Below are 25,412 nucleotides of genomic sequence, written 5' to 3'. Positions count from 1 at the left end.
GTTGTGCAAAAAACTATCGCTCCCAGAGGTACACTACTAAAAATGGGTGGTTGCTTCATTATTAATTTATTGAATTTCGGTATTCCATATAAATATATATATCATATTTGTAAAATACCATTAAATAGGTATCAAAAACAAAAATTATTGTCAAAATACATTTCACAGTGTTCAGTGGTTTTCGATAAGAATGTAAAATGATTACTGTGGATATTCCTCAAATAATCGGTGCACCGACTATCGATTCACTGCCACCTCTAGTGCCCGCACGTGTGAACAAAACGAAAACATTGATAAATGCGCTGTAAAACTGCCAAAATAAAGCAGAAATGGGCAAATTAAACGTGACAGTGCTACGCTACCTCACCAAGGAGGACTTTCGCGTCCTTACCGCCATCGAGATGGGCATGAAGAACCACGAGCTGGTTCCCGGACCCTTGGCCGCTGCCATTGCGAATCTGAAGACGGGTGGAGTCCACAAGCTGCTCAAGGAGCTGTGCAAGCACAAGCTGCTGGCCTACGAGCGTGGAAAGAAGTGTAAGTACTACTTTAGATGGAAAATCGGCAAGTATTGTACCTTTTGTTCCCACAGATGATGGCTACCGCTTGACCAACACGGGCTACGATTACCTGGCTCTGAAATCCCTCACCTTGAGAGGATCGGTCAGTTCCTTTGGCAACCAGATTGGCATTGGCAAGGAGTCCAACATCTACGTGGTGGCCGACGAGGAGGGCACCGCCATTTGCCTGAAACTCCACCGATTGGGTCGCACTTGTTTCAGGAACGTAAAGGCCAAGAGGGACTACCATGGTCGCCGACACAAGGCCTCCTGGTTGTACCTTTCCCGAATTTCGGCCACTCGCGAGTTTGCCTACATGTCGGCGCTTTATGATCGCGGATTTCCGGTCCCCAAACCCATCGATTTCAATCGTCATTGCGTTCTGATGGACCTCGTTAAGGGTTGGCCCATGTAAGATGGTTGTGCTAGTTAATGGAATGGTTATTTTATATTTCCTTATCGTAGGACCCAAGTGCACGAGCTGCTGGATGCACCACAGGTGTACGATGACCTTATGAACCTAATTGTCCGTTTGGGAAATTCTGGAGTTATCCATGGCGATTTTAATGAGTTTAATTTAATGGTCACCGACGACGGCAAGCCAATTCTGATTGATTTTCCTCAGATGATGTCCACTTCGCATGAGAATGCACAATTGTAAGCATCCCATATATAATTCTCATAATCGTATTAATACCCAATTCTATGTTAGCTTCTTCGATCGCGACGTTAACTGCGTGCGTGAAATGTTCCGTCGCAAATTTGGATACGAAAGCGAAGACTACCCCAAGTTCAGCGACCTGGTGCGCGAGGATGATCTGGATGCAGAGGTGCATTGCACGGGCTATGGCTTTACGAAGGAGATGGAGCAGGATCTTCTCGAGGAATACGGCATGGTGGAGCAAGCAGATGAGGATGACGAGGGAGAGGATGTCGAAGAGGAGGAGGAGCCTCCCACTCTGGTAACGGCGGCTGCCGTAGAGATCGACGAGTGCCGACGTCAGGTGGAGAACGAGGTTATTTACAGCGAGGCCAAGCCAACCCAGAAGTCAGATGACGCAGTGCGTCGGTACATCGAATCGTGTACGCAATATCTGGGGAATCTGAGCGTAGGTCCAGAGGTTCCCGATCAGACGCTGCCCAAGAAAATTGAAGTTTCCCTACCGGTTGAAGCTCCAAAAGTTATTCCAGTCAAAGTTGAAGCTCCAGATACGCAGGACCCAGAGAAAGATGCCAGGTCCATTAGTTCCAACGATTTGGATACAGATGAAGTGCCTGAGCTAGCTGGTCTGCATCCTAACTCTCGCATGTATCGTCTCAAAATGGTCGAGCAACTGCTAAATGATGCGAGAAGTCAGCGATCGTACTCGACTACAACCAGTACGATAGCTCCTTCCGTGATCACCGACCGGATACGCAAGAACATGGACATCAAGGAAAAGCGGGAGCAGCGAAAGAAGTGTGTGGCCAAGGGTGAAGCCAGTGCCGTCCATCGCCATCGCAAGGAAAACAAGGATGTGGTAAAGGAATACGCCGGCTGGGACTTCTAGATCAAGATCGACTTAATAATCTATTAGACAATAGAAGGTTATGTCGCACATATAATAGTGATATGTATATTTAAAATAATAACCCATTTACGAGAACTCAGTTTGGATTTCCTTTTTTGGTCATGTTAGCCGCTGTTTGCACTCATCCCAAATGGCTCAGTTCTGTTGTGCTACCTAGATTACTTCATAAAATTTTGAAGCGTATAAAAAACATTTATTTTATCTTCTATATGGATATGGACAAATATCATATATCACGATTGATATTGTTTTTAAAATATCCTGTGTCCCTGGCAAAGAAAAAAATCAATTTTTGGACAAAAAACAAAAGTGTATATTTTTCACCCAAAAATAATCAGTATTTTGGTCGAAACAAGAAAAGTAATGGGCCAAAAGTGGAATGCCATACCTTGTTCAACGCGTGATAAAATTCCCAATCGATTGGCATTCCCACCTAAAAACTTTATTTTTGATCGATTTTTGCAAAAAAAACGATGTTACCCCTTGTAAAAAAGTCAAAATTTGCGAAATTTTTTACTTTTATAAATCAGCAAGAACATGGCTGCGATTAATTGTCTAGATTGTTAGCTGTCCAAAACAGTGTGTCTCTTAAGTTTCGGACCATTTTTGACCACGTTACACCAAAAAATGTGAAAGAAAAAAATCAATTGTTGGACAAACAAAAGTGTATATTTTTCACCCAAAAATAATCAGTATTGTGGGCGAAACAAGAAAAGTAATGGGCCAAAAGTGGAATATCATACCTTGTTCAACGCGGAATAAAATTCCCAATCGATTGGCATTCCCACCTAAAAATTTTATTTTTGATCGATTTTTGCAAAAAAACGATGCTACCTTTTGTAAAAAGGCCGAAATTTGCGAAATTATTCTCTTATCTTTTTTCTCCCAGGGCATTAAAGTAAGTCGGAGGGCAGTGAGCTTCAGACGATATTATTTTGTTGCGGACAACGACGAAGCAAGTCGTCACGAGGCGATTTTAGTACCAGCTATCATGATTCCGCATCTGTCTTACAAAAGCTCACCGTCTCTGACGAAATAATAGCATTAACGATCCCTGAGAGTTACAGATAGGGCCATAGAAAACCTGAGCACAAGACCCATCCCATTCCTTTGTGGCTTACCAAGGATTACGTCAAAGAGAAGATGCGTGCCTTCTTCAATACCGATTTCTTAAATCTTGAAAAACTGGATATCAAGCTGGCTATTGCGAGGGGAGAATGTGGAGTATACCACAAAAGAATCGAAGGAAAGACTGGCCACTATGTTCCTAGTAAAAAACGATTTTGTCGGAAGGATCCGGCTGCTCAGAGCGTTCGACCGCTAATACTCCTGGGGACTCACCCAGTTCGATGGGAAAGGACATCCCACCAACGCCATCTTCATTCATTTCCAATTTAGCGTGGGGAACTCCCCAGCCATCGGATGGAATGAGATTCAAGGACGACGTCTTTCAGCAGGAGGGCGTCAGGAAGAAGCTCCGCCTTACACTTCCCTTCTTGGAACAATGGTGATATGTAAAGTCTGTAAAACCCTGCATAAAAGACCAATAAAGAACCCTCAAAACAGAGATATCAGGCAGAGAGAGAATAGAATAATAGAATAATAATTATAATAATAATAATGAAAATTTAAGTTTTGGTATTTTAATTTCATTAACAAAAACTCGACTGGGTATTCTATACTTTTTTATTTTAGTCGCTGTCTGCACTCATCCCCAATTACTCAGTTCTGTTGGGTGTGTTACGTATGTAGATTAGTTCATAAAATTCAAAGGCCAAGTTTCTTTATCTAGTGTAATCCCTGGCCAAACACATGTCGCAATTGTTTGGGCGTGCAGTGCATTATAAGGTGCTGGAGCTTTCATGAGTCAGCAAAATGTTGGATGGAAGTGATACCTATTCAAGTGGGATGATCTGTTTGGGTAGTCTGTAATCGGTCAGCTCTGGGGTTTACATTATTTTCAGTCGAGTGTCTGCTGTCTTATGAAGAGAATAATAAAATATATTATCTTATCTTTTGTATGGATACTACCTTTGTATTACATAGTGGGTATATTTTTTAACAAAAGGATTTAGCCACAAAAAATGACTGATCGATATTATTTTTAAAATGTAGGAAAAAGGAAACATATTTTTAGGAAACAAGATTTGACATTTATAAACTGATAAATGGATTTCCTGCAGATAGTTCGATTACATTTTCGTCTCAGGGCATTCAAGATATTCGGAGAGCAGGGATCTTTTGGCAATATTATTTAATTGCCTACAATGACGAAGCAAGTCGTCACGAGGCGATTTTAGCACCAGCTATCATTACTATCATCACTCAGCTGTCCTATAAAAGCTCACCGTCTCTGACGAAATAATAGCATTAACGATCCCTGAGAGTTACAGATAGAATCATAGAATGTCTGAGCCCAGACTGCATCCCATTCCCCTGTGGCTCACCGAGGATTATGTCCAAAAGAAGCTGCGTGCCTTCCTCAAAAACGATTCCCTGAAACTGGAGAAATTGGATATCAAGCCGGCCATCGCAAAAGGAGAAAACTACAACAGCGTGATGACTCGTATCAATGTGGAGTACACCACAAAAGAATCGAAGGAAAAACTGGAAACTAACTTCCTGGTAAAGACCACTTTCGCCGATAAGGATCCGGCTGCCCATGTTCTCACAAAATATGGCATTTACACCCGTGAAATGGACATGTACCAGCGTATCCTTCCCAAAATGGCGGATGTTGTGAAAACAGAGATCGGGGATCCTCGAAGGATATTTGCAGGTACCGTAAACGTCGACAAAGAAAGGGATTCCATTATTTTCGAGGACCTCTTGCTGGAGAATTACAAGGTGGCCTGCAGGCTGAAAAAATTGGATTTGGAGCACACCCATATGGTGCTGGAGAAGTTGGCCAGCTTCCATGCCGCTGGTGCAGTTCTGGCAGAGAGGGAACGCGGTATCTTTAGGGAGAACTATGATCGTGGTTTCTACAACAAGTATACTCGGGGCTATGAGCCAGTGATGAAGGGTCTTCTAAAGGCCCTGTCCCGCTCTCTCAACTTGGATGAGGAGCTGCGCCGTCGATACCAGGCGAAGATTGACCGAGTCGTCGATCATGTCATGATCTATGGGGAGCGTTCAACCACTAACAATCCCGGGGACTTTGTAACCCTCACCCATGGAGATCTGTGGACCACCAATGTTATGTTCCAGTACGACGGAAAAGGACATCCCACCAACGCCATCTTCATCGATTTCCAATTCAGCGTGTGGAACTCCCCGGCCATCGATCTTCACTACTTCTTCTCCACATCGATCCACGACGAGCTCCGCCTGCACAATCAACCGGAACTGGTCCAGTTTTACTACTACAAGTTGAAGGATGCCTTGAAGAAAGTCAGGTATGCCGGTCCCATTCCGAGTTTGTTCGACTTTCAACTGCAGTTCCGCGCCAGAGCCTTTTATGGTGGGTAGATTCTTATTATATATTATGTATTTGGCTAACGTTGATCCCGTTTCTCAGCTGTGTTCGCCTCTTTGATGTTCGAGCCCTTTATGCTTTATGATGGCAAGGAGGAGGCCTCCCTGGAACAAATGATTTCCGAGGGCGAGAGTGGAATAAGATTCAAGGACGATCTCTATAGGCAGGAGGGCGCGAGGAAGAAGCTCCACCATACACTTCCCTACTTGGAACAGTGGGGATTGCTTGATGATATGTAAAGGCTGTAAAACGATTAAAAATCTCTTGTCGCATGTAAATCTCCAGATCTACTTTTTCAAGGCAATTCAGAGTGCAGAAGGAAGTATTTTGTGACTTACAAAGTTCTTCCTAAATAGTTATTCAAGAATTAAATTTACTAACTGAAATTAGAAGAGAGCTTCCTTCTTATAACATTTGTCTACTACTAAAATGAGGGTAATAACTATAAAGCTCGGCGAGATAGTAAATGAAAGTCACGTGCATATACAAAGCAGTTAGACGTAATTTAAGACGATAAAAGGGAAGCTCATTTAGCACAAAGGCTTCACAAACGAAACTACAGAGCGAACGTTAGGATCACATAATGGCGGAGAACAACATTCACGAGGCACCCGCATGGCTCACGGAGGATTACGTTGAGAAAGAGTTGTGCAGATATTTTGGGGACGACTCCCTAAAGTTGAAGAAACTTGGAATTGTGCCGGCGACAGCCAAGGGAGATAACTATGCCAGCGTGATGACCCGCATCCATGTGGATTACTCTTCAAAGGATTCAAAGGTCCTGCAGACAGCCACATTCCTGGTGAAGACAACTTTCGCCGACAAGGACCCGGCGGCCAACTTACTGGCCGACTATGGGGTTTACACCAGAGAAATGGACATCTACGAGCAGATTCTGCCCCATCTGGGGAAAATGGTTAGGGACGAGCTCAAGGATTCCCGAAAGTTGTTTGCAGCCACAGTGAATGTAGATCGCGAGCGGGACTCGATCCTTTTTGAAGATCTGTCGCTGGAACAGTACAAAGTGGCTTGTCGCCTAAAGAAACTGGACCTGGAGCACACTCATCTGGTTCTGGAAAAGCTGGCTACGTTCCATGCAGTCGGCGCAGTTCTTGCCGAGCGAAAGCCCGGGATCTTTGATAAGAACTACGATCGGGGATTTTTCAACAAACACGTTCGAGGCTATGAGCCAATTTATAAGAATCTTCTGCAGGCCTTGTCCCGCTCCCTAGAACTGAACAAGGATCTCAAAGAACGTTATCAGGGGAAGATAGATCGCCTTGTCGGTAGCATAATGGACTACGGCGAACGTTCGGCCGCAGTCAATCCAGGCGACTTTCTAGCCCTGGCGCATGGAGATCTCTGGACCACAAACGTGATGTTTCAGTACGATGGACAAGGCCATCCTACCAACGCCATTCTGATCGACTTTCAGTTCAGCGTGTGGAACTCTCCGGCCATCGATCTGCACTATTTCTTCTCCACTTCCATACAGGACAATCTTCGCTGGAAACATCAGCCGGAGTTGGTTCAGTTCTATTACTACAAGCTAGTGGAGTCCTTAAAGAAGCTGAAGTATTCTCGACCAATCCCGAACTTATTTGACTTTCAACTACAGTTTCAGGCGAGAGCTTTTTATGGTAAGGAAATATAAATAATTTAATAAAATTTATCTAAACTTCTTCTTCTAAACATCTAGCTGTGTTTTCCTCGCTGATTTTCGAGCCCTGCATGCTGTACACTGGAAAAGAAGAGGCCTCCATCGCCCAAGGCTTGTCCCCTTCCGAGAGTGGAATTCGATTCAGGGATTCTGTTTATAGCGCAGACCATATTAAAGAAAAAATGGTTTTCACACTGCCATTCCTTGATCAGTTTGGACTGCTAGATGAATTGTGAATTTTATTCGTATTCATATTATTTTAATGATTAAATTATAACGTTCTCCAATTCGAACCTCTTTATAGGTAACCTAAAATTCATTTAAATTAAGTTTTTCTATTGTTCCTATCACATTTGCTAAATTAAAAGTCTTTTATTTAAACAAATTACACTGGTGGCACTGAACTTTATATAATAATGTATGTTAGTGTGAGCTCTAGCTAAACAATAGTCGCTATTCTATGATAGCACCAGTAGTACAAACCCATAGTGCACAGCCTTATCTTGATAAATTTTCTCGCATTAGCTCTCGGCTAACTTTTCAATTGCTGGCAATTAAGGAGCTTACGCCCCATGAGATACGCTCAGTGTCAAACCTCCCGCCGCCTTATAAAAGCGTTGCACCACCTCCGAAAATCAGTAGAATCTCAACATAATGCCTGAGGAAACCACACATAAGGCGCCCGCGTGGCTGACCGAGGAATACGTGGAGAAGAAGTTAAGAGTCTACTTCAAGAACGACAGCCTGAATGTGGAGAATCTGGACATCAAGCCGGCGACAGCGAATGGAGAGAACTACGCGAGTGTGATGACGCGAATTAAAGTGGAGTACACCACAAAGGACTCCAAGGACAAGCAGAGTACAACGTTCCTATTGAAAACCACGTTTGCCGACAAGGATCCGGCGGCCCATTTGCTCTTCAACTACGGAATCTACACCAGGGAGATAGACATGTACGAGCAGATCCTGCCCCGACTGGCAGACATAGTGAGGGACGAGCTCCACGACTCCCGGAAACTGTTTGCGGCTACCGTGAATGTGGACCGGGAGCGGAACTCGATCATGTTCGAGGACCTTTCCCTGGAGAAGTATAAAGTGGCTTGCCGTGTGAAGAAACTGGACCTGGAGCACACCCATCTGGTCCTGGAGAAACTGGCCGACTTCCATGCAGCCGGAGCAGTTCTAGCCGAGCGCCAGCGTGGTATCTTTGAGAAAAACTATGATAGGGGATTTTTCAACAAACATGTTCGCGGCTACGAACCCATCATGAGGAATATTTTGAAAGCCCTGTCACGCACCCTTGAGCTGAATCAGGATCTGAAGGAACGTTACCAGGAAAAGATCGATGGGCTCATCGACAACGTAATGGAGTACGGCGAGCGATCGACGACTATTAATCCAGGGGACTTTGTTACCCTGGCTCATGGAGATATTTGGACCACCAACGTTATGTTCCAATACGACGACGAAGGTCATCCCACGAATGCCATCTTCATCGACTTCCAGTTCAGTGTATGGAACTCGCCGGCCATCGACCTGCACTATTTCTTTTCGACTTCGATCCACGAGAATCTTCGACTGCAAAATCAGACAGAGCTGGTCCAGTTCTATTATTATAAGCTGGTGAAGGCCCTGCAAAAGGTGAACTATTCGGGCAAGGTTCCCAGCTTGTTTGAGTTCCAACTGCAGTTCAGGGCCAAAGCCTTCTATGGTAAGTTATGAGAGTTATGAGAATGTACGTTTGCGTTAATACCTAAACTAATTCTTCTTCTCAGCTGCATTTTCATCACTGATCTTTGAGCCCACCATGGTGTATAATGGCAAGGAAGAGCCGTCCATAGAGAGCTTTATGACCGCTGACGAGAAGGGAGTGCGGTTGAGGGATGCACTTTATCAGACAGAAGAAAACCAAAAGAAACTGCTTTTGACGCTGCCGTTCCTCGATCAGTGGGGATTGCTGGACGAAATGTAAAGTGTGTGTTATACACTTATAAATGTTTTTAAGTTTTTTTTACTGATTATGTTTGTTTTTATTTTGAACGAGAATAAATAAAAATAGTTTCAATTGGGTGTGATGAAATGTTCATAATTTGTTCTCATCGTTAATTCAACTGAGTTTATAGATAAGAAGTATGACAGATAAGTGAGATAGATTGATAGATAGGACTAGAATAACAAATGTCGACTTATCAATTTCCATGGAGGGGGTATAAAAGCCGAGTGTCACCGGTGACGATGACCAGTAACAAGGGGCCTACGTTACGGATCACATCATGTCGCATTCGGCACCTGCTTGGTTGACTTGGGATTACGTGGAGGAGAAGCTGCGTTCCCACTTCAGGAACGACTCCCTTAGACTGGAGCATCTGGCTATCAGGCCAGCTCTTGGCAACGGGGAGAACTACGCCAGCGTGATGACGCGAATCAATGTGGAATACACAATGGGCAAGTCGCAGGAAAAGAAATCCACAAGATTCCTGGTAAAGACCACGTTCTCCGACCGAGATCCGGCGGCGGAGGTGCTTATGAGCTATGGCGTCTACACCCGGGAAATGGACATGTATGAGCGGATCCTACCCAGGCTGGCAGAGCTAGTGCAGAATGAGCTGGGAGACTCTCGGAAACTGTTTGCGGGCACTGTGAATGTGGATCGCCAACGGGACTCTATAATCTTTGAGGATCTGTCCCTGGAGGAGTATAGAGTCGCCGACCGCCTCAAGAAGTTGGATCTGGAGCACACACATCTGGTGCTCGAGAAATTGGCCAATTTCCATGCAGCTGGTGCCGCCTTAGCCGAAAGACAGCCGGGTATCTTTTCGAAGAATTTCGATCGCGGATTCTTTAACCAGCACACCCGGGGCTACGAGTCCATAATGAGGAATCTTCTGCAGGCCCTATCCCGTTCCTTAGAGCTGGAGCCAGAGCTGCGTCGCCGTTACCAGGCGAAAATCGATCGGCTGGTCGACCATGTAATGGACTACGGCGAGCGGTCGACTTCCATTTGTCCCGGGGACTTTGTGACCTTGGCTCATGGAGATCTTTGGACCACAAATATTATGTTCCAGTACGATGGCGAAGGTCATCCCACCAATGCTATCTTCATAGACTTCCAGTTCAGCGTTTGGAACTCGCCGGCCATCGACCTGCACTATTTCTTTTCGACTGCTTTGCAGGCTAACATCCGCCTGAAGAACCAGCCAGAGTTGGTCCAGTTCTACTACTATAAGTTAAAGGAGGCTTTAGGAGCAGTGAAGTATTCGGGACACGTTCCCAGTTTGTTCGCCTTCCATCAGCAGTTCCGAAACAGAGCTTTCTATGGTTGGTCTTTCAATATTTATTGTTTGTTTAGTTACCAAACTAAAGTACTTCACCTTTTAGCTGCCTTTGCATCCCTGATTTTCGAGCCTTCGATGGCGTACAATGGCAAGGAAGAGGCTTCAATGGAGCAGATCATGTCGTCTTCGGAGAAGGGAATGCGGTTCAAGGATGACCTATATCAGTCGGAGGAAATCAGAAAAAAGATGCACCACACTCTGCCGTTCCTTGACCACTTGGGGTTATTAGACGTTATGTAAAACAAAAACAACAATTTTTTGTATTCTAATTGGTTGGTTTTAAGCTTTACAAAAAATTAACCCAACTACTTTATCTATTTATATAACCTACTTTAATAAATAGTATACTAAAAACATTGATTTTGTATGGTTTAACGGTGTTAATTGAATTGCTATATATGCGAACGGTTTTAGTGTCATAATAAATTGTTTTATAGATATTGACTCTAAAATTATCGCTAGAAGATAAGCGGGAATTCCTGGAAAGCTTACGGCTAATTAAATTACCTTCCTTATTACGTTATTTGATATACAAAGTTGTCTTTCCCTTTCTTATTACATTAGATATAAAAAAAAATAAAAAAATATTTTATGGTAACCGGCAGACTTATCAGTTGGTTAAAAAAGATTTCCTGGAATTCGTAATGCCCGCTGAATACTTCAAGAAAAGTGCATTGTAAAAAAAACGTGAGCATTCGGCTAGACCCGCCGATCGTTCAAGTGTTGTTTGGTCATGACAAAGCTAGTCGCCACGAGATACTTGCACTATACTTATCACATATACTGGATAAGGCTATAAAAGTAGTGGGTCGCTGTCGGAAATGTCGCAGAAACGAAAGCCCTGTGTTACGGTTAGGATCATGCCTGAGAAAGCTACCCACAAGGTTCACCCGGCGCCCGATTGGCTCACCTCGGACTATGTGCAGGACAAGCTGCGGATCTACTTCAGGAACAGTTCCCTGAAACTGGAGAAGCTGCACACAAAGCCAGCCGTGGCCAATGGAGGAAACTATGGCAGCGTGATGACCCGGATCAATGTGGAGTACACCACCAAGGAGGTCAAGGAAAAGCAGGCCACCACCTTCTTGGTCAAGACCACATTCGCGGACCAGGATCCCGCCGGCGATGTGCTCATCCACTATGGAGTCTACTCCCGGGAAATGGATATATACGAAAGCATCCTGCCGCAACTGGCGGACATGGTAAGGAAGGACCTGAAGGACCCCAGGAAGCTGTTTGCCGCCACCATGGATGTGGATCGCAAGCGGGACTCGATCATCTTCGAGGACATGTCGCTGGATCACTACAAGGTGGCCTGTCGCAAGAAGAAACTGGACCTGGAGCACACTCACCTGGTGCTGGAGAAGCTGGCCAGTTTCCACGCGGCTGCAGCCGTTCTCGCCGAGCGTCAACCGGGAGTCTTTGCAAACAACTATGATCGAGGATTTTTTAACAAACACACCCGCGCCTACGGACCGATCTTGACCAATCTGCTGGAGGCCCTTTCCCGCTCCCTAAGCTCGGATCAGGAGCTGGGTCCACGGTACAAGACCAAGATCGATAAGCTAATCGAACGTCTAATGGACTATGGCGAAAGGTCCACGACAAACAATCCTGGCGACTTTTTAACCGTAGCCCACGGCGATCTGTGGACCACAAATGTTATGTTCCAATACGACGACGAAGGTCATCCCACGAATGCCATATTCATCGACTTCCAGTTCAGCGTCTGGAACTCTCCAGCCATCGATCTGCACTATTTCTTCACCACCTCGTTGCAGGATGATCTCCGCTTCGGTCATCAGCCGGAATTGGTGCAGTTTTACTACTACAAGCTAGCGGAGGCTCTCAAGAAGTTCAGGTATACTGGCAGGATACCCAGCTTGTTTGATTTCCAATTGCAGTTCCGCTCGAGGGGATTCTATGGTGAGTACATCTAGCTACATGTTGCACATAAAACTATTATTTGATTTTATAAAATTACAGCTGTTTTTTGTTCCCTGGTTTTTGAACCCGTCATGCAGTACGAGGGCAAGGAGGAAGCTTCTATTGAGCAGGCTCTTTCAAGTTCCGAGAGTGGGATGCGATTCAAGGATTCTGTTTACGAGTCAGAGGCTATTAAAAAGAAATTGAGTATCACGCTACCCTTTCTTGATCAGTTTGGGTTGCTAGACGAAATGTGATTCGGAGTGTTAATATTTTAAGTAAACAAAAGTGCTAGTCAAAGTACGTACTAAATATATATGTTCTTGAAAAACTATCTATCAGTGTTGTTAGTAACTTTGCTGGTGATAATTGCAATTGCTGCTTTCGGCCATAACTGACCTGTTCTCATGAACGACAGTGTTCTCGACTGATAACAAAAGGATCTACTTGAAACCGGCCAGATAGTGCTAACCTCTCGACAAACAAGAAGTGCATACAATAAGAAAAATCTCAGGTGATAACAGTTACAGGCTCTTGAATCATGGTGAAATAGAAGTAGGCGAGATACGCAAAAAGATAAATCCAAATGTCTGGGCAAATAATATAAAATGCTTTAAATATACACAAAGTAAACAATTGTATAAAAAGCGTCAAAGCGTCATTCACAAACGTATTTTAAATGTTTCTGAAAACCTATATTGTATATCTTTATATAGGTAGCAAACAAAGCTTTAAAGTGAAGGAGACAACTTCATTAGCAGGCCTGAATTATCACTCATACGCACTGGTGTCTCTGTTTATCTTTGGTATTATAAGCACGCTTCTCGCATAATAGCGTACTATGAGTACAAACATCTACAAAGTAACTGATGTTTACCATATTTTTTTTATCTTTTGCTGACTATGAATAATAAAAACACTAACTTTTGATGTGTTATATTTGCCATATCAAATGGGGCATAATTATTATATGTACTGTAAAGGATATGAGAGAAGCACTTGAAAAATGTGTCCTTTCATCAGTCGGTTACATCTAGAAGACCGCTTCGATCGAAGCGCGGCAGCATGTATTTGAGATTGTCCTGCAACCTCTTGTTGGTGTACAATAATTTCCGGAAGTTACGTCCTCGCTCGTCGTCCTTCATCAGGGCATGGAAGTCGGCATCGGCGGTCTGGTCGTTGATCAATATGGCCTGGCAAACCAGCGACACTGTGACGGCTATTTAAGAGAATTTGATAAGATATTTTATAAGACATGAGCATTGCTTTCTTACCAAAGAACCTCCCCCTTTCCAGCTGCAGGATGAACTGCCTCAAAGTGGGCGTGTAGCCTCCAAAGTGGAGATCCTTGAGCGTCTCCACCAACACTGAGTGGTAATACTGAATCAATGCGTCCTGCTGCTCGATCCGAACGGCACTCTGAACCGAGGTGTTGAAGAAGTAGTGCAGGTCCACCGCCGGCGAGGACCAGCTGCAGAACTGGAAGTCAATCAGGGTCATGTCCAGGGGCTCCTTCTGCTCCCCATAGCGCAGCATGACATTGTTCACCCAGTAATCGCCGTGCACCAAGGTGTTGAACTCCCCCGGCTGAGGGTCGTAGACCCTGGTGGAGTACTCCATCACTCGCTTCTGCAGCTCCTTCAATTTCCTGGCATAGCGCTCACCCAATTCTGGGCACTCACGGGCGAAATCAGACGCCACGCCCACCATATTCACAAAGAAGGGCGCAAATCCCTGGGTGTGACGATTAAAGATGCCATGATCGAATTTGGTGAGGACACCAGGTTGACGCTCGTTCAGTACAGCAGCGGCAGCATGCATCTTGGCCAGCTTCCGGAGTCCCAGACGAGTGTGATCCAGGTCGAAACCGATCAGTCGATCGGCCAGAACATATTTCGCCACCGCCAGATCCTCAAAGATGATGGCCTCGTGCTCGTAGTCAACGTGCAAGGTCTCGGCAAACAGCTTTTCCGGCTGGCTGGTCTTGGCAATGAGGCTGGTCAACTGGGGCAGGATCTTGTCGTACATTCGCATTTCCGTAGTGCTGACCTGGTACTGCGAGAATATGCCCGAGGCAAAGGCATCGTTCTCATACGTGGTCTTCACAATATAATAGTCAGTTTCCGGATTTTTGGCACCACTTTTTAAGTACAAAATTTTAACACGCGTCATCACACTAGCATAGTTATCACCCTTGGCGGTGGCGGGCTTAATCACCAGTTCAACGATCCTCAGACCCGGATCCTTCTTCAGGTCCCTGAGCAGGCGTTCCAGATAGGGCTCATCTAGCCAGACTGGCGCTGGATGAAAGTCGGTAGCCTCCTCTTTGCCCAGCTCCACCATGATGATGTTTAACTTTGGTTCTGGATCGCTGGCTGCTGCCGGAGGCCCCATTTATAGGCAGCCTGATGGCGCAATCTCGTCGACAACAGATCCCACATTATGGTAGCCGTAAAGCTGGCGTCTCAGCAATTACTTAACTACCTTGCACCCTAGGTTTCGATTCCTACGTTAGAGATTCGCGAGTATCTAAAGCTAAATAGATACAGGCAGGGCTCAGAGCGCGGCACTTTTGGGGGTGTTATCTCACCTCTTAGTAGATCGCTATACGCTTTCATATATGATGTACATAAGTGTGCCCGCCGTAATTCACGCCAAAAACTTACTGACGTGGCGTCTAAAGATCGTTCTCGTTCCCGCGTCAAACTAATCTGCTTCACAACCCATAAATCCATCTGCCCATTTGCATAGTCAAGCCCACACGAACGTGAGTCTGAGAGCTCAGTGGGTTTCACTTGTTGGGGGCTATTTACAGATTTACAGTAGAACTGTTTGTCACTGATAGTGCATTGTTTACCATTATAGATATTGGCTGGGAACTTGGAATTTCACAAGGATTGTAACAAAATAAGCTAGAAGAAATTCCCTTAAAAACTCTTTAAGCGCTTTAATTTCAAAAGCATACTTTCAGGACTTTTAAAAAGGAGCACTCATTAAAACTATGGTTAGATTAAAAATTATATTATAATAAGACTTAAGCATTGCCGACTTTTAGGCGTTGGTATACGGCTGAATTCTAAATACCTCAGAACAATTTTTAATATTTGTACCCTATTTGACGACCAAAAATGCGAAAATTAAATAAATTGTTTCCAAGATGTTTCATATTATTTTTCCACCAAGTTTCCTAGTGTTCCTATGACAGCTATGATAAAATTTAATCAGAAATTCGGAACTAATTAAAAAAGCGTAGGGTGTTATATGATTAAAAAGTTTATTTAATTTAAGTACTTAGAAATGATATTTTTTATTTAAAAGACAATGTGCTTTTTAATATCATGATCCATTTTGGCCAATTTTAAAAATGTCAATAATGACAATTTTGAAGTTGTCAATAAAAAAGAGACTTACTACCATCACTACTCACTACTACATTCCATTATGAAATCAATTACAACTTTTTATTTATAAAACCACGAACATATTATAAACAAACAAGCAGCACCGCACTGTGGGCGCTGTAACACAAATGTTACCGTAAGACACTTTTCCTCGAATGTCCTCTTAACCTGACAGAAAGAAACAAGTTCTTGAACTCAAACACAAACCTTACTCCAAACATCTTAAATATCCTAGCTTACCTGAAATTCCTAAAGGCAATCAATTTAGACCACCTACATGTAACATGGTCAAAAATGGTCCGAAACTTAAGAGACACACTGTTTTGGACAGCTAACAATCTAGAATAGTAATCGCATTCACTTTCTTGCTGATTCTTAAAAATAAAAAATTTCAAAAATTTTGACTTTTTTACAAGGGGTAGCATCGTTTTTTTTTGCAAAAATCGATCAGAAATAAAATTTTTAGGTGGGAATGCCAATCGATTGGGAATTTTATTCCGCGTTGAACAAGATATGACATTCCACTTTTGGCCCATTACTTTTCTTGTTTCGCCCAAAATACTGATTATTTTTGGGTGAAAAATATACACTTTTGTTTTTTGTCCAAAAATTGATTTTCTTCCTTCACCTTTTTTGGTGTAACATGGTCAAAAATGGTCCGAAACTTAAGAGACACACTGTTTTGGACAGCTAACAATCTAGACAGTTATTCGCAGTCATTTTCTTGCTGATTTATAAAAGTAAAAAATTTCTCAAAATTTTGACTTTTTTATCTGATCGTTTTTTTTCCAAAAATCGATCAGAAATAAAATTTTTAGGTGGAAATGACAATCGATTGGGAATTTTATTCCGCGTTGAACAAGATATGACATTCCACTTTTGGCCCATTACTTTTCTTGTTTCGCCCAAAATACTGATTATTTTTGGGTGAAAAATATACACTTTTGTTTTTTGTCCAAAAATTGATTTTCTTCCTTCACCTTTTTTGGTGTAACATGGTCAAAAATGGTCCGAAACTTAAGAGACACACTGTTTTGGACAGCTAACAATCCAGACAGTTATTCGCAGTCATTTTCTTGCTGATTTATAAAAGTAAAAAATTTCTCAAAATTTTGACTTTTTTATCTGATCGTTTATTTTCCAAAAATCGATCAGAAATAAAATTTTTAGGTGGAAATGACAATCGATTGGGAATTTTATTCCGCGTTGAACAAGATATGACATTCCACTTTTGGCCCATTACTTTTCTTGTTTCGCCCAAAATTCTGATTATTTTTGGGTGAAAAATATACACTTTTGTTTTTTGTCCAAAAATTGATTTTTTTCTTTCACCTTTTTTGGTGTAACATGGTCAAAAATGGTCCGAAACTTAGACACACTGTTTTGGACAGCTAACAATCTGGACAATTAATCGCAGTCATTTTCTTGCTGATTTATAAAAGTAAAAAATTTCTCAAAATTTTGACTTTTTTACAAGGGGTAGCATCGTTTTTTTTTGCAAAAATCGATCAGAAATAAAATTTTTAGGTGGGAATGCCAATCGATTGGGAAGTTTATTCCGCGTTGAACAAGATATGACATTCCACTTTTGGCCCATTACTTTTCTTGTTTCGCCCAAAATACTGATTATTTTTGGGTGAAAAATATACACTTTTGTTTTTTGTCCAAAAATTGATTTTTTTCTTTCACCTTTTTTGGTGTAACACGGTCAAAAATGGTCCGAAACTTAAGAGACACACTGTTTTGGACAGCTAACAATCTAGGCAATTAATCGCAGTCACTTTCTCGCTGATTAATGTAAGTAAAAAATTTCGCAAACTTTGACTTTTTTACAAGGGTTAGCATCGTTTTTTTTGCAAAAATCGATCAGAAATAAAATTTTTAGGTGGGAATGCCAATCGATTGGGAATTTTATTACGCGTTGAACAAGATATGACATTCCACTTTTGGCCCATTACTTTTCTTGTTTCGCCCAAAATACTGATTATTTATGAGTGAAAAATACACACTTTTTTTGTCCAAAAATTGTGGTAGCAGTGGCTATAGCTACAATTAAAGAAAGGTATTAGGTACTTTTCAATTATCCTCTACCTGAGAATAAATAAATAAATAAATGTTTTCAAAAATGAAGGTATTTAATATAAGTTAACCTAAAACATAAATTTAAAAAACGATTCTATGTAAAATCTCAACAGGTTTGATTCACTTCCAGCAGTCCCTTTCTATCGAAAAAGGGCACCAGAGAATGAAGATTTTGCTGAACTGTGGGATTGTTATATAAACGGTTCTTGAACCGAATGCCACGCTCATCATCGTTCATCAAGGCATTAAAACAGGCATCCGTGGGATCCTGGCTGATCATCACTGGCTGTACGACCAGTGTAGAGTGCATAGCTATAGGAAATAGGTTTGTTTATTATAAAAGAAATACAATATTTTCGATTTAAAAAATAACTTACCAAAGAAACGCTTTTGCTCCACCTCCAGTTTAAATTGATGCAGACTGGGAATGGGATTTTGACGGTAGTTAAGCTTTCTCAGAGTTTCACTGAAAATACTATGGTAAAACTGGAAAAGTCCACTCTGTTGATCCTGGCGCAGCGGTTCCTTTAGGGATGTGTTGAATAGATGGTGGAGATCGATGCAGGGAGAGCCCCAGAAGGAGTACTGGAAGTCAATAAGGAGGACGTCCACGGGACGTCCCGTCTTTGGATCGTACTTGAACATCACATTGTTGGTCCACACATCCCCGTGGGCCAGGACATTCACTTGACCCGGGCTGGGTGCGAAGCACTCCCTGCCGATGTCCATGTAGTGGGGAGCCAGAGCGAATAGTTTCTCCCCGTAATGGGCCAATTTGGGCACCTGGCTCATCCACCGAGCGGCGGCCAATAGACCACCAACAAAGTAGCCACTATAGGCGTTAGTATACCGATTGAAGAACCCACGATCAAAGCTTTCCAGGCTTCCCTTCTGCCTTTCATTCAAAACCGCTGAGGCGGCATGGAATTTGGCCAGTTTCCGGAGGATGAGATGGGTGTGCTCCTCGTTGAGTCGACGCACTCGATCGGCCATCACATAACCAGCCACGGAAAGATCCTCAAAGATAATGGCCATGCGCTCGCGATCCACAAAGATGGCAGTGGGAAAGATACTTTCGGTTTCCCCGAGTTCGTTTAGAAGCTCCTTAAGCTTGGGCAACACATCCTGGTAGATTGTCATCTCTCGGTTGTAAATATCATAGGGAGCCATCAGCTCCTGGGTCAACGCATCGTCATCGATTTCCGTCTTTACAATCATGTTCTGCAGGTGCTTCTCCTGGTTGGCTAGTGTGAATTGCACACGAGCACGGGTCAGAACTCCGCCGTAATTTTCGCCAGGTCCCAAGGCGGGATTTATCTGGAGATCGGTAATAGTTAGGCCATCATCCTTGTAGTGGGAGCGCAGGGCGTGCTCGATATAGTCGTGGGTAAGCCACTCGGGTGCTGCTGCCATCCTGTTTAGTGGGTTTAATTTTTCAGACTGAATAACTGGTGAGCGACCTCAGGCCGACTGCTTTTATACTACCTCGAAATGACTTCCATTTGACACGGTGCAATTAACTCTGCCCTCTGTATGTGATGTTGTGCTGCACTTAGAGAAATACTGAGTTCGGGGTTCAACAGATCTTTTCATATTTCAGCATAGCATCTCTTTAGCAAACTCAAAGAGACAGCTAGGGAACCAAAATACCATTCTAACTTAATATAACCCTTTGTTTATTATCATATTTTAAATGTTTTATGTTTCAATTGAAGCGCTTTACTTTAAATGTTTTCCTTAACTAAAGGTTTAGTATTTGTATTTTCTCCAAGTGTACTTGATTCTGTGCTGCTATCGGGCACTTCCTTTTTTTAGCCGCTCGTTTATTCTGACATACCTTGACGTCTCTAGTTTTTATTCCCGAGCAAACAAGTACACCTATAGCCTAAGGTGTTTGCCCCAGGGATTACCTCCGTTTGGCAACAGGTCTCAAATATGTGTATCGTGTGCCAAGAATCGTGCCACTGCTCAACACTGCAATTGGCGAAGATATACTATCTCGGGATTTATGTGCCGGGAACAGACGCCCACGGTTCACATCGTTAAGATACCTGAAATCCCAGGAAAGTTCCCATTTCACTTGAGGCTTGCCCGTATTCACTGAGATTAGGGTTAATTTTTCTATTCCGTTTTAATTTTTGTGCCCGACTTATCACGCGTGTACCCATTCATCATCATAACTTAGCAATCGACGGCTTCCATTGTTTTACGTAAGCCGTTTTAACGAACCTATTCCACACGTTTTACTTAAGATAATATTTTATGTGAAAGCTCCAGAATCCAGAATTGCATTTTGTCAACCGAGTGGTATGACATCTCTGTGAGTTGTTTATCCAGACTCCCGTAGTAACTGGTTTAATATTTGACCAGACGTATTAAGCTAGTAAATTGGGTTTACTCTTTGTTTAACGAGAATTTTTATAATATTTGAACACCCAAAAAATGCCTAAAAATTAAATCAAATTTAATCATTTATTTAAAAAAAAAAACCTACTCATGTTTAATGTTTAAAAAAATGTTTTCTAGGTTTTTTGTTTGACGTATCCCCTGATTAAAGCTATCATTCGTTTGGGTAATGAGCAACTCTGACAAACTTTATCCCAAGTTTTTAATAACTAGCTGTAAACCATTGAGAAAATAGTTTAAATACTCATATTTACCTAGACAGAGTAAACGTGGTTTATTAGTAAAAGGCCGACTAAGTGTGGTAAGCTAAGTGATAAACGATGAATATAAGCTTTTTAAAATTTGTTGATTGAAGTACAGCCATAAACTTTTTTTAGTTTTGTCTTTTTCGACATGATAAAAGTATGTTTCAGTAAAGCAAAACCACTATTCTCCTAAGTTATACATTTCCTCTGAACTCTGCGAAAGGGGTTATCATTGATAGCTTATAATCTAGAAATTGTATATTTTTTTTTTTAAATCCCTGACATTTCTCCCAGCGTCTGACGTTAGCATCTCCACAAATCACTCCCATTCGGAATGATATAGCTGGCAATCGTTTAGTGTTTCTGAGGCTCGGGTAATTACCAAGAAACACACAAGTGTTGCCCTAAACCCGCGGCAAGTGCCATAAAGATTAACTTGCTTGCCTTTGGCAAACTCAAACAGTTCGCAATTAGGCAGTAGCCACGGCGTGAGAGGTGGAACACAGATCCAGATTACTGGACCGGAGGCTCGGGGCGGGTGCCAAAATGGGTTCTGGGGGTGGGACACCAATAAAGCGTACAATCTGTGCGCCCGTGTTTGCATACGTTCACGGTTATATTAATCTCAATTCTGACGAGAGGCCCTTGGATATACACAGTCTCATATCTAGGAGCTGGGAACGGTTTACACCGTCTGGAAATTTTGCCATAAAAGCGCCGCTGCCCTGGGTTTTAGGCACAATTTCGTTCGCAAGTCTCCCAGTCCCAGTTCACTTTTAACATGTCGGTTTCGGATCTAATTGGTGCCCTTGATGCCATTCCCAAGCTCACAGTTCCCGATTCTCCTGCTCCGCCGACTTCGGTATTCCTCGATGCTCCCGAATGGCTAACGGAGAGCTACTTGCAGGATGCCCTGCGCAAGTACTACAAGGACCAGAGGATCAGGATCAACTGGGTTAAGGTGAATCCCGCCCTGGGCAAGGGGGAGAACTACGGCGGAGTGCTGACCCGCGTGAAGGCACAGTTCACCCGGAGCGATGGCACTTCGCAACTGGGTCACTACATAGTAAAGTCCACCTTCGAGGGAAATGAGTTTGCCCAGAGCACCATGGAACCCTATGACATCTTCAATCGCGAGATGATTATCTACGAGCAGGTTCTGCCCAAGCAGAAGGCCCTCCTCCGAGAGATTGGCGATCCTGAGCAGATCTTCGCCGAAACCATGGCCGTGGACATTGATAACTCGGCGTTGATATTCGAGGATCTGAATGCTCGGGGTTTCGTAATGCCCGACCGTTTGGTGGGTTTGGACCTAAAGCTGACCAAAATTGTGCTCCGAAAACTGGCCAAGATGCATGCCACCTCGGCGGTACTGAACGAACGGGAGAGCCACTCCTTGGAGGGCTACGATCGAGGGTTCTTCAACCGGTACACCGACAACTACGAGGGTGCATTCGTTGGTATGTTCCAGGCGGCTACGCGTCGTGTGGCCCAGTGGCCGGGATACGAAAAGTACGCGGAGAAGATGGAGGCCCTGGTGCCCATCTACATGGAATTGGGCAAGCGAATCTTCGACATCTCCCCCGGTCACATTAATGTTCTGGCCCACGGAGACCTGTGGACCAATAATGTTCTGGTTCAGTACGATAAGGAAACTGGGGAACCGTTGGACGTTGTGATCATTGACTTCCAGTACACGGCTTGGGGATCGCCAGCACTGGATCTCTTCTACTTCCTGAACACCTCGCTGGAGTTCGATCTTCACCAGAATCATCAGGAGCAGCTGATTGCCTACTACTTTGGCTTTTTCACAGAAACCCTGAGGAAGCTGCAGTACAAGGGTTCCATTCCCAGTTTGCATCAGTTCCACCAGCAATTGCAGCAGAAGAAATTCTATGGTGAGTTGGGATGGCCTAAAAAATAATCCTTGGGAACTAATTATAAATTTCTCTTATACTTTGCAGCTGCTCACACATCCATCTCGGTGTTTCCGATTCAACGAAATGTGGAGACCGCCGATGCCGACTTCAATGCCCTAATGGAGACCAACCAGCGGGCCATTAATTTCAAGAACGCCTGCTATAGGAACCCGATTTCTGAAAGAGTTTTGCGTGAACTTCTACCCGGCTTCGAGGCGGAGGGCTTGCTTGATAAAGATCAGTAAGGGATGTGCCCAGCCTATGCTATCTTACACCTGTGTTATATAGTACACATTATACGAAATTGTATATAGAGAAAAAATAGACAAATATTATATATAGTTTAGCCAATGTAATCACAATTGTATAGTATACCCAAACTAGGGAAAATATTCAATATACATATTAACACTTATATTAAAATAAACAAATGTACATGATATAATTGACATGCCTTTTTAGCTTGAAATATTTTGTCGTCACTTAATTGGATGGCCCACTATGTAAGTGATCTAATCAGTTTGATAGGAATACCGGCAGTAGGTAAAAATATTAATAAGCAGAAGAAGATTTCATGAGTGTACTTATTGATTAAAAAACTTAGATTTGTTATCAATTTTGCCTACTTAAGTACGTAACGTAAGTCGTTCGTTTGTTTTAGATACTTTACTTTACTTCTTGTTTAGGTATGAGGAATTCCAGTGAGCAAACTCATTTTAAATGCTAGTTACTTTCCTTCCTACTAGAAACGATACATATTGGTGTTATTCAATACGAAGTCATCAGCCCAACCTTATAAGTTATAACTGATCACCGATCAGTAGAACTGAGGGTGGCACCGTGTTCGAAAAGCTTGATCAAACTGATTCGAAAGCTCAACCATTTTGCTTAAAATGGGCCAAGCCCGTGATCGGGTTTTCCATAACAAACTACAACAGCACTCAGAACAGTCGTGGCACTTATCGAACAGATTGTGCAACAGCAAGTAGAATGACTGACAAGGCAGATGCGGAACAGTTTAATGACGACGAACTGGAGGCCCCGGCTTGGCTGAATCCCCAGTTCATAGGAGAAATTCTGAGCGCGTACGAAGAGGCCCCGGAGCTGAAAGTGATTGATCTGAAAATCACGCCCGCGAGTTTTCAGGGAGATCACTATGCCAGCGTCATGTTCCGCACTACGGCTGAGTATAGCACCGCGAAGGGGAAGTTCAGTAAGCCCCTTATTATAAAGACGATGCCCGAGCAGGAAGGACACAAAAAGGACATGCTGAGCGAATCGCACCTGTTCGAGACCGAGATTGGAATGTATTGCCAGGTGCTTCCGGAATTCGAGAGGATTCTACGGCAGGCAGGGGACAACACAAAGTTATTTGTGCCCTGCATCTACCACAGCCTGGAGCCCCGTAGGGTCATGATATTCGAGGACCTGGTGCCACATGGGTATTCAGTGATTCGGGATCGTCCTGTCGCGCTCGAGGAACTCAAATCAGCCTTCTCCAAGCTGGCTAAATGGCATGCAGTTAGCATGAAAGTTATTAATGAGGCGAGTCAGTTAAGGGAAGTGAGTTTCACATCATTTCAATATTTTTTATCCCCCAGCAACCTGCTTTCCTGGAGGAGTTCAAATATGGCTTATTTGATATACCCGCCATACAGAGTGACCCCTTCATAACTACTGGCATGAAGACCTTTGTTGAAATGCTGGACAAGTTACCTGAACTACAAAAGTATAAGGGCTACTTTGAAAAAATTCAAGATAAATATCTGGAACGTCTGGAAAACGAGATGCAAGAGTACCACAAAAGCCGGCGCAACGATGGGTACTATGTCCTGTGCCACGGTGACTTTCATCTTCGCAACATGATGTTTAAGAGCAATAAGGAGACCGGAAACCACGAAGACATCATGCTGGTGGATTTCCAGATGAGCAACCTTTGCCCCATCACCGTTGACCTAACGTACTCCATCTACATGTTGATGGAGTCTGAACAGCGCCGCGAAATGGGAAAGGGCTTAATTAATTATTATTTTACAGTTCTGGTGGGAACACTCAAAAAAATTGGCTACAAAGGCGATATGCCAACTCAAGCAAGACTCTGGGAGCAAATACATCGCAACAAGTATTATGGTGATTTAGTTTTATCCACAAAAAACATGAGCTGTGTAAACTAATTATGTCATTAATCCGTTTTCAGATTTCTTTTTGATTAGCACATTCCTGCCCCTGATTTTGGCCATAAAATCAAATAGCTGCAAAATGCACGACCTTATCCTGAATCCGGAAACTCGTGAAAAGACATACTTTTTGGATTCATACGTCAAAGATGTTTCCAAACTTTTGCCCGAATTCGAGAAGCTTGGCTATTTCAAAGGTCTATAATGATTTATGATGATAAACTAACATTTCTAGTCTTATACTGTATAACAAATTTATATATATTTGTGGAAATAAAAATATTTTGTTTAATAATGGTAGTCTATTGGATTTGTTATTATTTTGTATAATATTTTATAGGTGACATATGAATTCATGTTATGCGTTCGTGTTCAAGATAGAATATAACAAAGAAGATTGTCATAATTTGAACGCTATCGAGCTGGAAAAATTACGATCTTATAAGAATTGCTCTTCTTTAATTATTTATAACATGACGAAAAAAAATAAACAACGTACATTACATGTAAATAAAAATGAATATTACAAATCGGTACACAATTTTAAATAAATACATTTTATTATTTTTTATTCAGGTAAAAAAAAGGTTCACGTCGCTATAAGGATAACGAATAGCCATGATAAGATAACATATTGCATGATCAATTGTAT

General features: G+C 42.8%; 10 protein-coding genes across 10 annotated transcripts; 8 read left to right on the top strand and 2 right to left on the bottom strand.

Moving 5' to 3' along the window:
- The first annotated feature begins 241 nt into the window (after positions 1-241).
- Positions 242-2,206, top strand: LOC108026454 (serine/threonine-protein kinase RIO2). Its single transcript, XM_017097394.3, has 4 exons — positions 242-537; positions 593-971; positions 1,026-1,217; positions 1,273-2,206. Exons 1-4 carry the CDS (start codon positions 330-332, stop codon positions 2,108-2,110), a joined length of 1,617 nt encoding a protein of 538 aa, XP_016952883.1. The 5' UTR covers positions 242-329; the 3' UTR covers positions 2,111-2,206.
- Positions 2,207-4,523: 2,317 nt separating this feature from the next.
- LOC108026058 (uncharacterized) lies at positions 4,524-5,881 on the top strand. The gene is made up of 2 exons (XM_017096752.3): positions 4,524-5,594; positions 5,652-5,881. The coding sequence occupies exons 1-2, from the start codon at positions 4,538-4,540 to the stop codon at positions 5,846-5,848; spliced, it is 1,254 nt and encodes a 417-aa protein (XP_016952241.1). The 5' UTR covers positions 4,524-4,537; the 3' UTR covers positions 5,849-5,881.
- A 286-nt stretch (positions 5,882-6,167) lies between these two features.
- On the top strand, positions 6,168-7,654 carry LOC108026420 (uncharacterized). The gene is made up of 2 exons (XM_017097349.3): positions 6,168-7,249; positions 7,309-7,654. The coding sequence occupies exons 1-2, from the start codon at positions 6,193-6,195 to the stop codon at positions 7,503-7,505; spliced, it is 1,254 nt and encodes a 417-aa protein (XP_016952838.1). The 5' UTR covers positions 6,168-6,192; the 3' UTR covers positions 7,506-7,654.
- A 243-nt stretch (positions 7,655-7,897) lies between these two features.
- Positions 7,898-9,339, top strand: LOC108026419 (uncharacterized). Its single transcript, XM_017097348.3, has 2 exons — positions 7,898-8,980; positions 9,045-9,339. The coding sequence occupies exons 1-2, from the start codon at positions 7,924-7,926 to the stop codon at positions 9,239-9,241; spliced, it is 1,254 nt and encodes a 417-aa protein (XP_016952837.1). The 5' UTR covers positions 7,898-7,923; the 3' UTR covers positions 9,242-9,339.
- Positions 9,340-9,524: 185 nt separating this feature from the next.
- Positions 9,525-10,960, top strand: LOC108026025 (uncharacterized). The gene is made up of 2 exons (XM_017096717.3): positions 9,525-10,587; positions 10,648-10,960. The coding sequence occupies exons 1-2, from the start codon at positions 9,543-9,545 to the stop codon at positions 10,842-10,844; spliced, it is 1,242 nt and encodes a 413-aa protein (XP_016952206.1). The 5' UTR covers positions 9,525-9,542; the 3' UTR covers positions 10,845-10,960.
- A 476-nt stretch (positions 10,961-11,436) lies between these two features.
- On the top strand, positions 11,437-12,864 carry LOC108026017 (uncharacterized). The gene is made up of 2 exons (XM_017096707.3): positions 11,437-12,530; positions 12,591-12,864. Exons 1-2 carry the CDS (start codon positions 11,465-11,467, stop codon positions 12,785-12,787), a joined length of 1,263 nt encoding a protein of 420 aa, XP_016952196.1. The 5' UTR covers positions 11,437-11,464; the 3' UTR covers positions 12,788-12,864.
- A 586-nt stretch (positions 12,865-13,450) lies between these two features.
- LOC108026462 (uncharacterized) lies at positions 13,451-14,905 on the bottom strand. Its single transcript, XM_017097403.2, has 2 exons — positions 13,805-14,905; positions 13,451-13,749 (listed from the first exon to the last, which is right to left on the bottom strand). Exons 1-2 carry the CDS (start codon positions 14,871-14,873, stop codon positions 13,550-13,552), a joined length of 1,269 nt encoding a protein of 422 aa, XP_016952892.1. The 5' UTR covers positions 14,874-14,905; the 3' UTR covers positions 13,451-13,549.
- Positions 14,906-18,045: 3,140 nt separating this feature from the next.
- On the bottom strand, positions 18,046-19,457 carry LOC108026468 (uncharacterized). Its single transcript, XM_017097411.3, has 2 exons — positions 18,391-19,457; positions 18,046-18,325 (listed from the first exon to the last, which is right to left on the bottom strand). The coding sequence occupies exons 1-2, from the start codon at positions 19,424-19,426 to the stop codon at positions 18,120-18,122; spliced, it is 1,242 nt and encodes a 413-aa protein (XP_016952900.1). The 5' UTR covers positions 19,427-19,457; the 3' UTR covers positions 18,046-18,119.
- A 1,934-nt stretch (positions 19,458-21,391) lies between these two features.
- Positions 21,392-23,028, top strand: LOC108026448 (uncharacterized). The gene is made up of 2 exons (XM_017097387.3): positions 21,392-22,562; positions 22,629-23,028. The coding sequence occupies exons 1-2, from the start codon at positions 21,446-21,448 to the stop codon at positions 22,826-22,828; spliced, it is 1,317 nt and encodes a 438-aa protein (XP_016952876.1). The 5' UTR covers positions 21,392-21,445; the 3' UTR covers positions 22,829-23,028.
- Positions 23,029-23,518: 490 nt separating this feature from the next.
- On the top strand, positions 23,519-25,065 carry LOC108026015 (uncharacterized). The gene is made up of 3 exons (XM_017096706.3): positions 23,519-24,128; positions 24,185-24,713; positions 24,781-25,065. The coding sequence occupies exons 1-3, from the start codon at positions 23,574-23,576 to the stop codon at positions 24,963-24,965; spliced, it is 1,269 nt and encodes a 422-aa protein (XP_016952195.1). The 5' UTR covers positions 23,519-23,573; the 3' UTR covers positions 24,966-25,065.
- Positions 25,066-25,412: the final 347 nt, after the last annotated feature.

The sequence above is a fragment of the Drosophila biarmipes genome, chromosome 3R (assembly GCF_025231255.1).
Source record: "Drosophila biarmipes strain raj3 chromosome 3R, RU_DBia_V1.1, whole genome shotgun sequence".
NCBI lineage: Eukaryota > Metazoa > Arthropoda > Insecta > Diptera > Drosophilidae > Drosophila > Drosophila biarmipes.
This window is presented reverse-complemented; position numbering and strand designations above follow the sequence as displayed.

Excerpts from the sequence above, each read along its gene's own strand:
- LOC108026468 (XM_017097411.3), bottom strand. The coding sequence starts at position 19,426 with ATGGCAGCAGCACCCGAGTGGCTTACCCACGACTATATCGAGCACGCC. Across the intron at positions 18,326-18,390 it reads GGAGCAAAAGCGTTTCTTTG|CTATGCACTCTACACTGGTC; the intron begins GTAAGTTATTTT and ends TATTTCCTATAG.
- LOC108026015 (XM_017096706.3), top strand. The coding sequence starts at position 23,574 with ATGACTGACAAGGCAGATGCGGAACAGTTTAATGACGACGAACTGGAG. Across the intron at positions 24,129-24,184 it reads GCATGAAAGTTATTAATGAG|CAACCTGCTTTCCTGGAGGA; the intron begins GCGAGTCAGTTA and ends TTTATCCCCCAG. Across the intron at positions 24,714-24,780 it reads ACATCGCAACAAGTATTATG|ATTTCTTTTTGATTAGCACA; the intron begins GTGATTTAGTTT and ends ATCCGTTTTCAG.
- LOC108026058 (XM_017096752.3), top strand. The coding sequence starts at position 4,538 with ATGTCTGAGCCCAGACTGCATCCCATTCCCCTGTGGCTCACCGAGGAT. Across the intron at positions 5,595-5,651 it reads CCGCGCCAGAGCCTTTTATG|CTGTGTTCGCCTCTTTGATG; the intron begins GTGGGTAGATTC and ends CCCGTTTCTCAG.
- LOC108026454 (XM_017097394.3), top strand. The coding sequence starts at position 330 with ATGGGCAAATTAAACGTGACAGTGCTACGCTACCTCACCAAGGAGGAC. Across the intron at positions 538-592 it reads CTACGAGCGTGGAAAGAAGT|ATGATGGCTACCGCTTGACC; the intron begins GTAAGTACTACT and ends TTGTTCCCACAG. Across the intron at positions 972-1,025 it reads CTCGTTAAGGGTTGGCCCAT|GACCCAAGTGCACGAGCTGC; the intron begins GTAAGATGGTTG and ends TCCTTATCGTAG.
- LOC108026448 (XM_017097387.3), top strand. The coding sequence starts at position 21,446 with ATGTCGGTTTCGGATCTAATTGGTGCCCTTGATGCCATTCCCAAGCTC. Across the intron at positions 22,563-22,628 it reads GCAGCAGAAGAAATTCTATG|CTGCTCACACATCCATCTCG; the intron begins GTGAGTTGGGAT and ends TATACTTTGCAG.
- LOC108026462 (XM_017097403.2), bottom strand. The coding sequence starts at position 14,873 with ATGGTGGAGCTGGGCAAAGAGGAGGCTACCGACTTTCATCCAGCGCCA. Across the intron at positions 13,750-13,804 it reads GGAAAGGGGGAGGTTCTTTG|CCGTCACAGTGTCGCTGGTT; the intron begins GTAAGAAAGCAA and ends TCTCTTAAATAG.
- LOC108026419 (XM_017097348.3), top strand. The coding sequence starts at position 7,924 with ATGCCTGAGGAAACCACACATAAGGCGCCCGCGTGGCTGACCGAGGAA. Across the intron at positions 8,981-9,044 it reads CAGGGCCAAAGCCTTCTATG|CTGCATTTTCATCACTGATC; the intron begins GTAAGTTATGAG and ends TCTTCTTCTCAG.
- LOC108026025 (XM_017096717.3), top strand. The coding sequence starts at position 9,543 with ATGTCGCATTCGGCACCTGCTTGGTTGACTTGGGATTACGTGGAGGAG. Across the intron at positions 10,588-10,647 it reads CCGAAACAGAGCTTTCTATG|CTGCCTTTGCATCCCTGATT; the intron begins GTTGGTCTTTCA and ends TTCACCTTTTAG.
- LOC108026420 (XM_017097349.3), top strand. The coding sequence starts at position 6,193 with ATGGCGGAGAACAACATTCACGAGGCACCCGCATGGCTCACGGAGGAT. Across the intron at positions 7,250-7,308 it reads TCAGGCGAGAGCTTTTTATG|CTGTGTTTTCCTCGCTGATT; the intron begins GTAAGGAAATAT and ends CTAAACATCTAG.
- LOC108026017 (XM_017096707.3), top strand. The coding sequence starts at position 11,465 with ATGCCTGAGAAAGCTACCCACAAGGTTCACCCGGCGCCCGATTGGCTC. Across the intron at positions 12,531-12,590 it reads CCGCTCGAGGGGATTCTATG|CTGTTTTTTGTTCCCTGGTT; the intron begins GTGAGTACATCT and ends ATAAAATTACAG.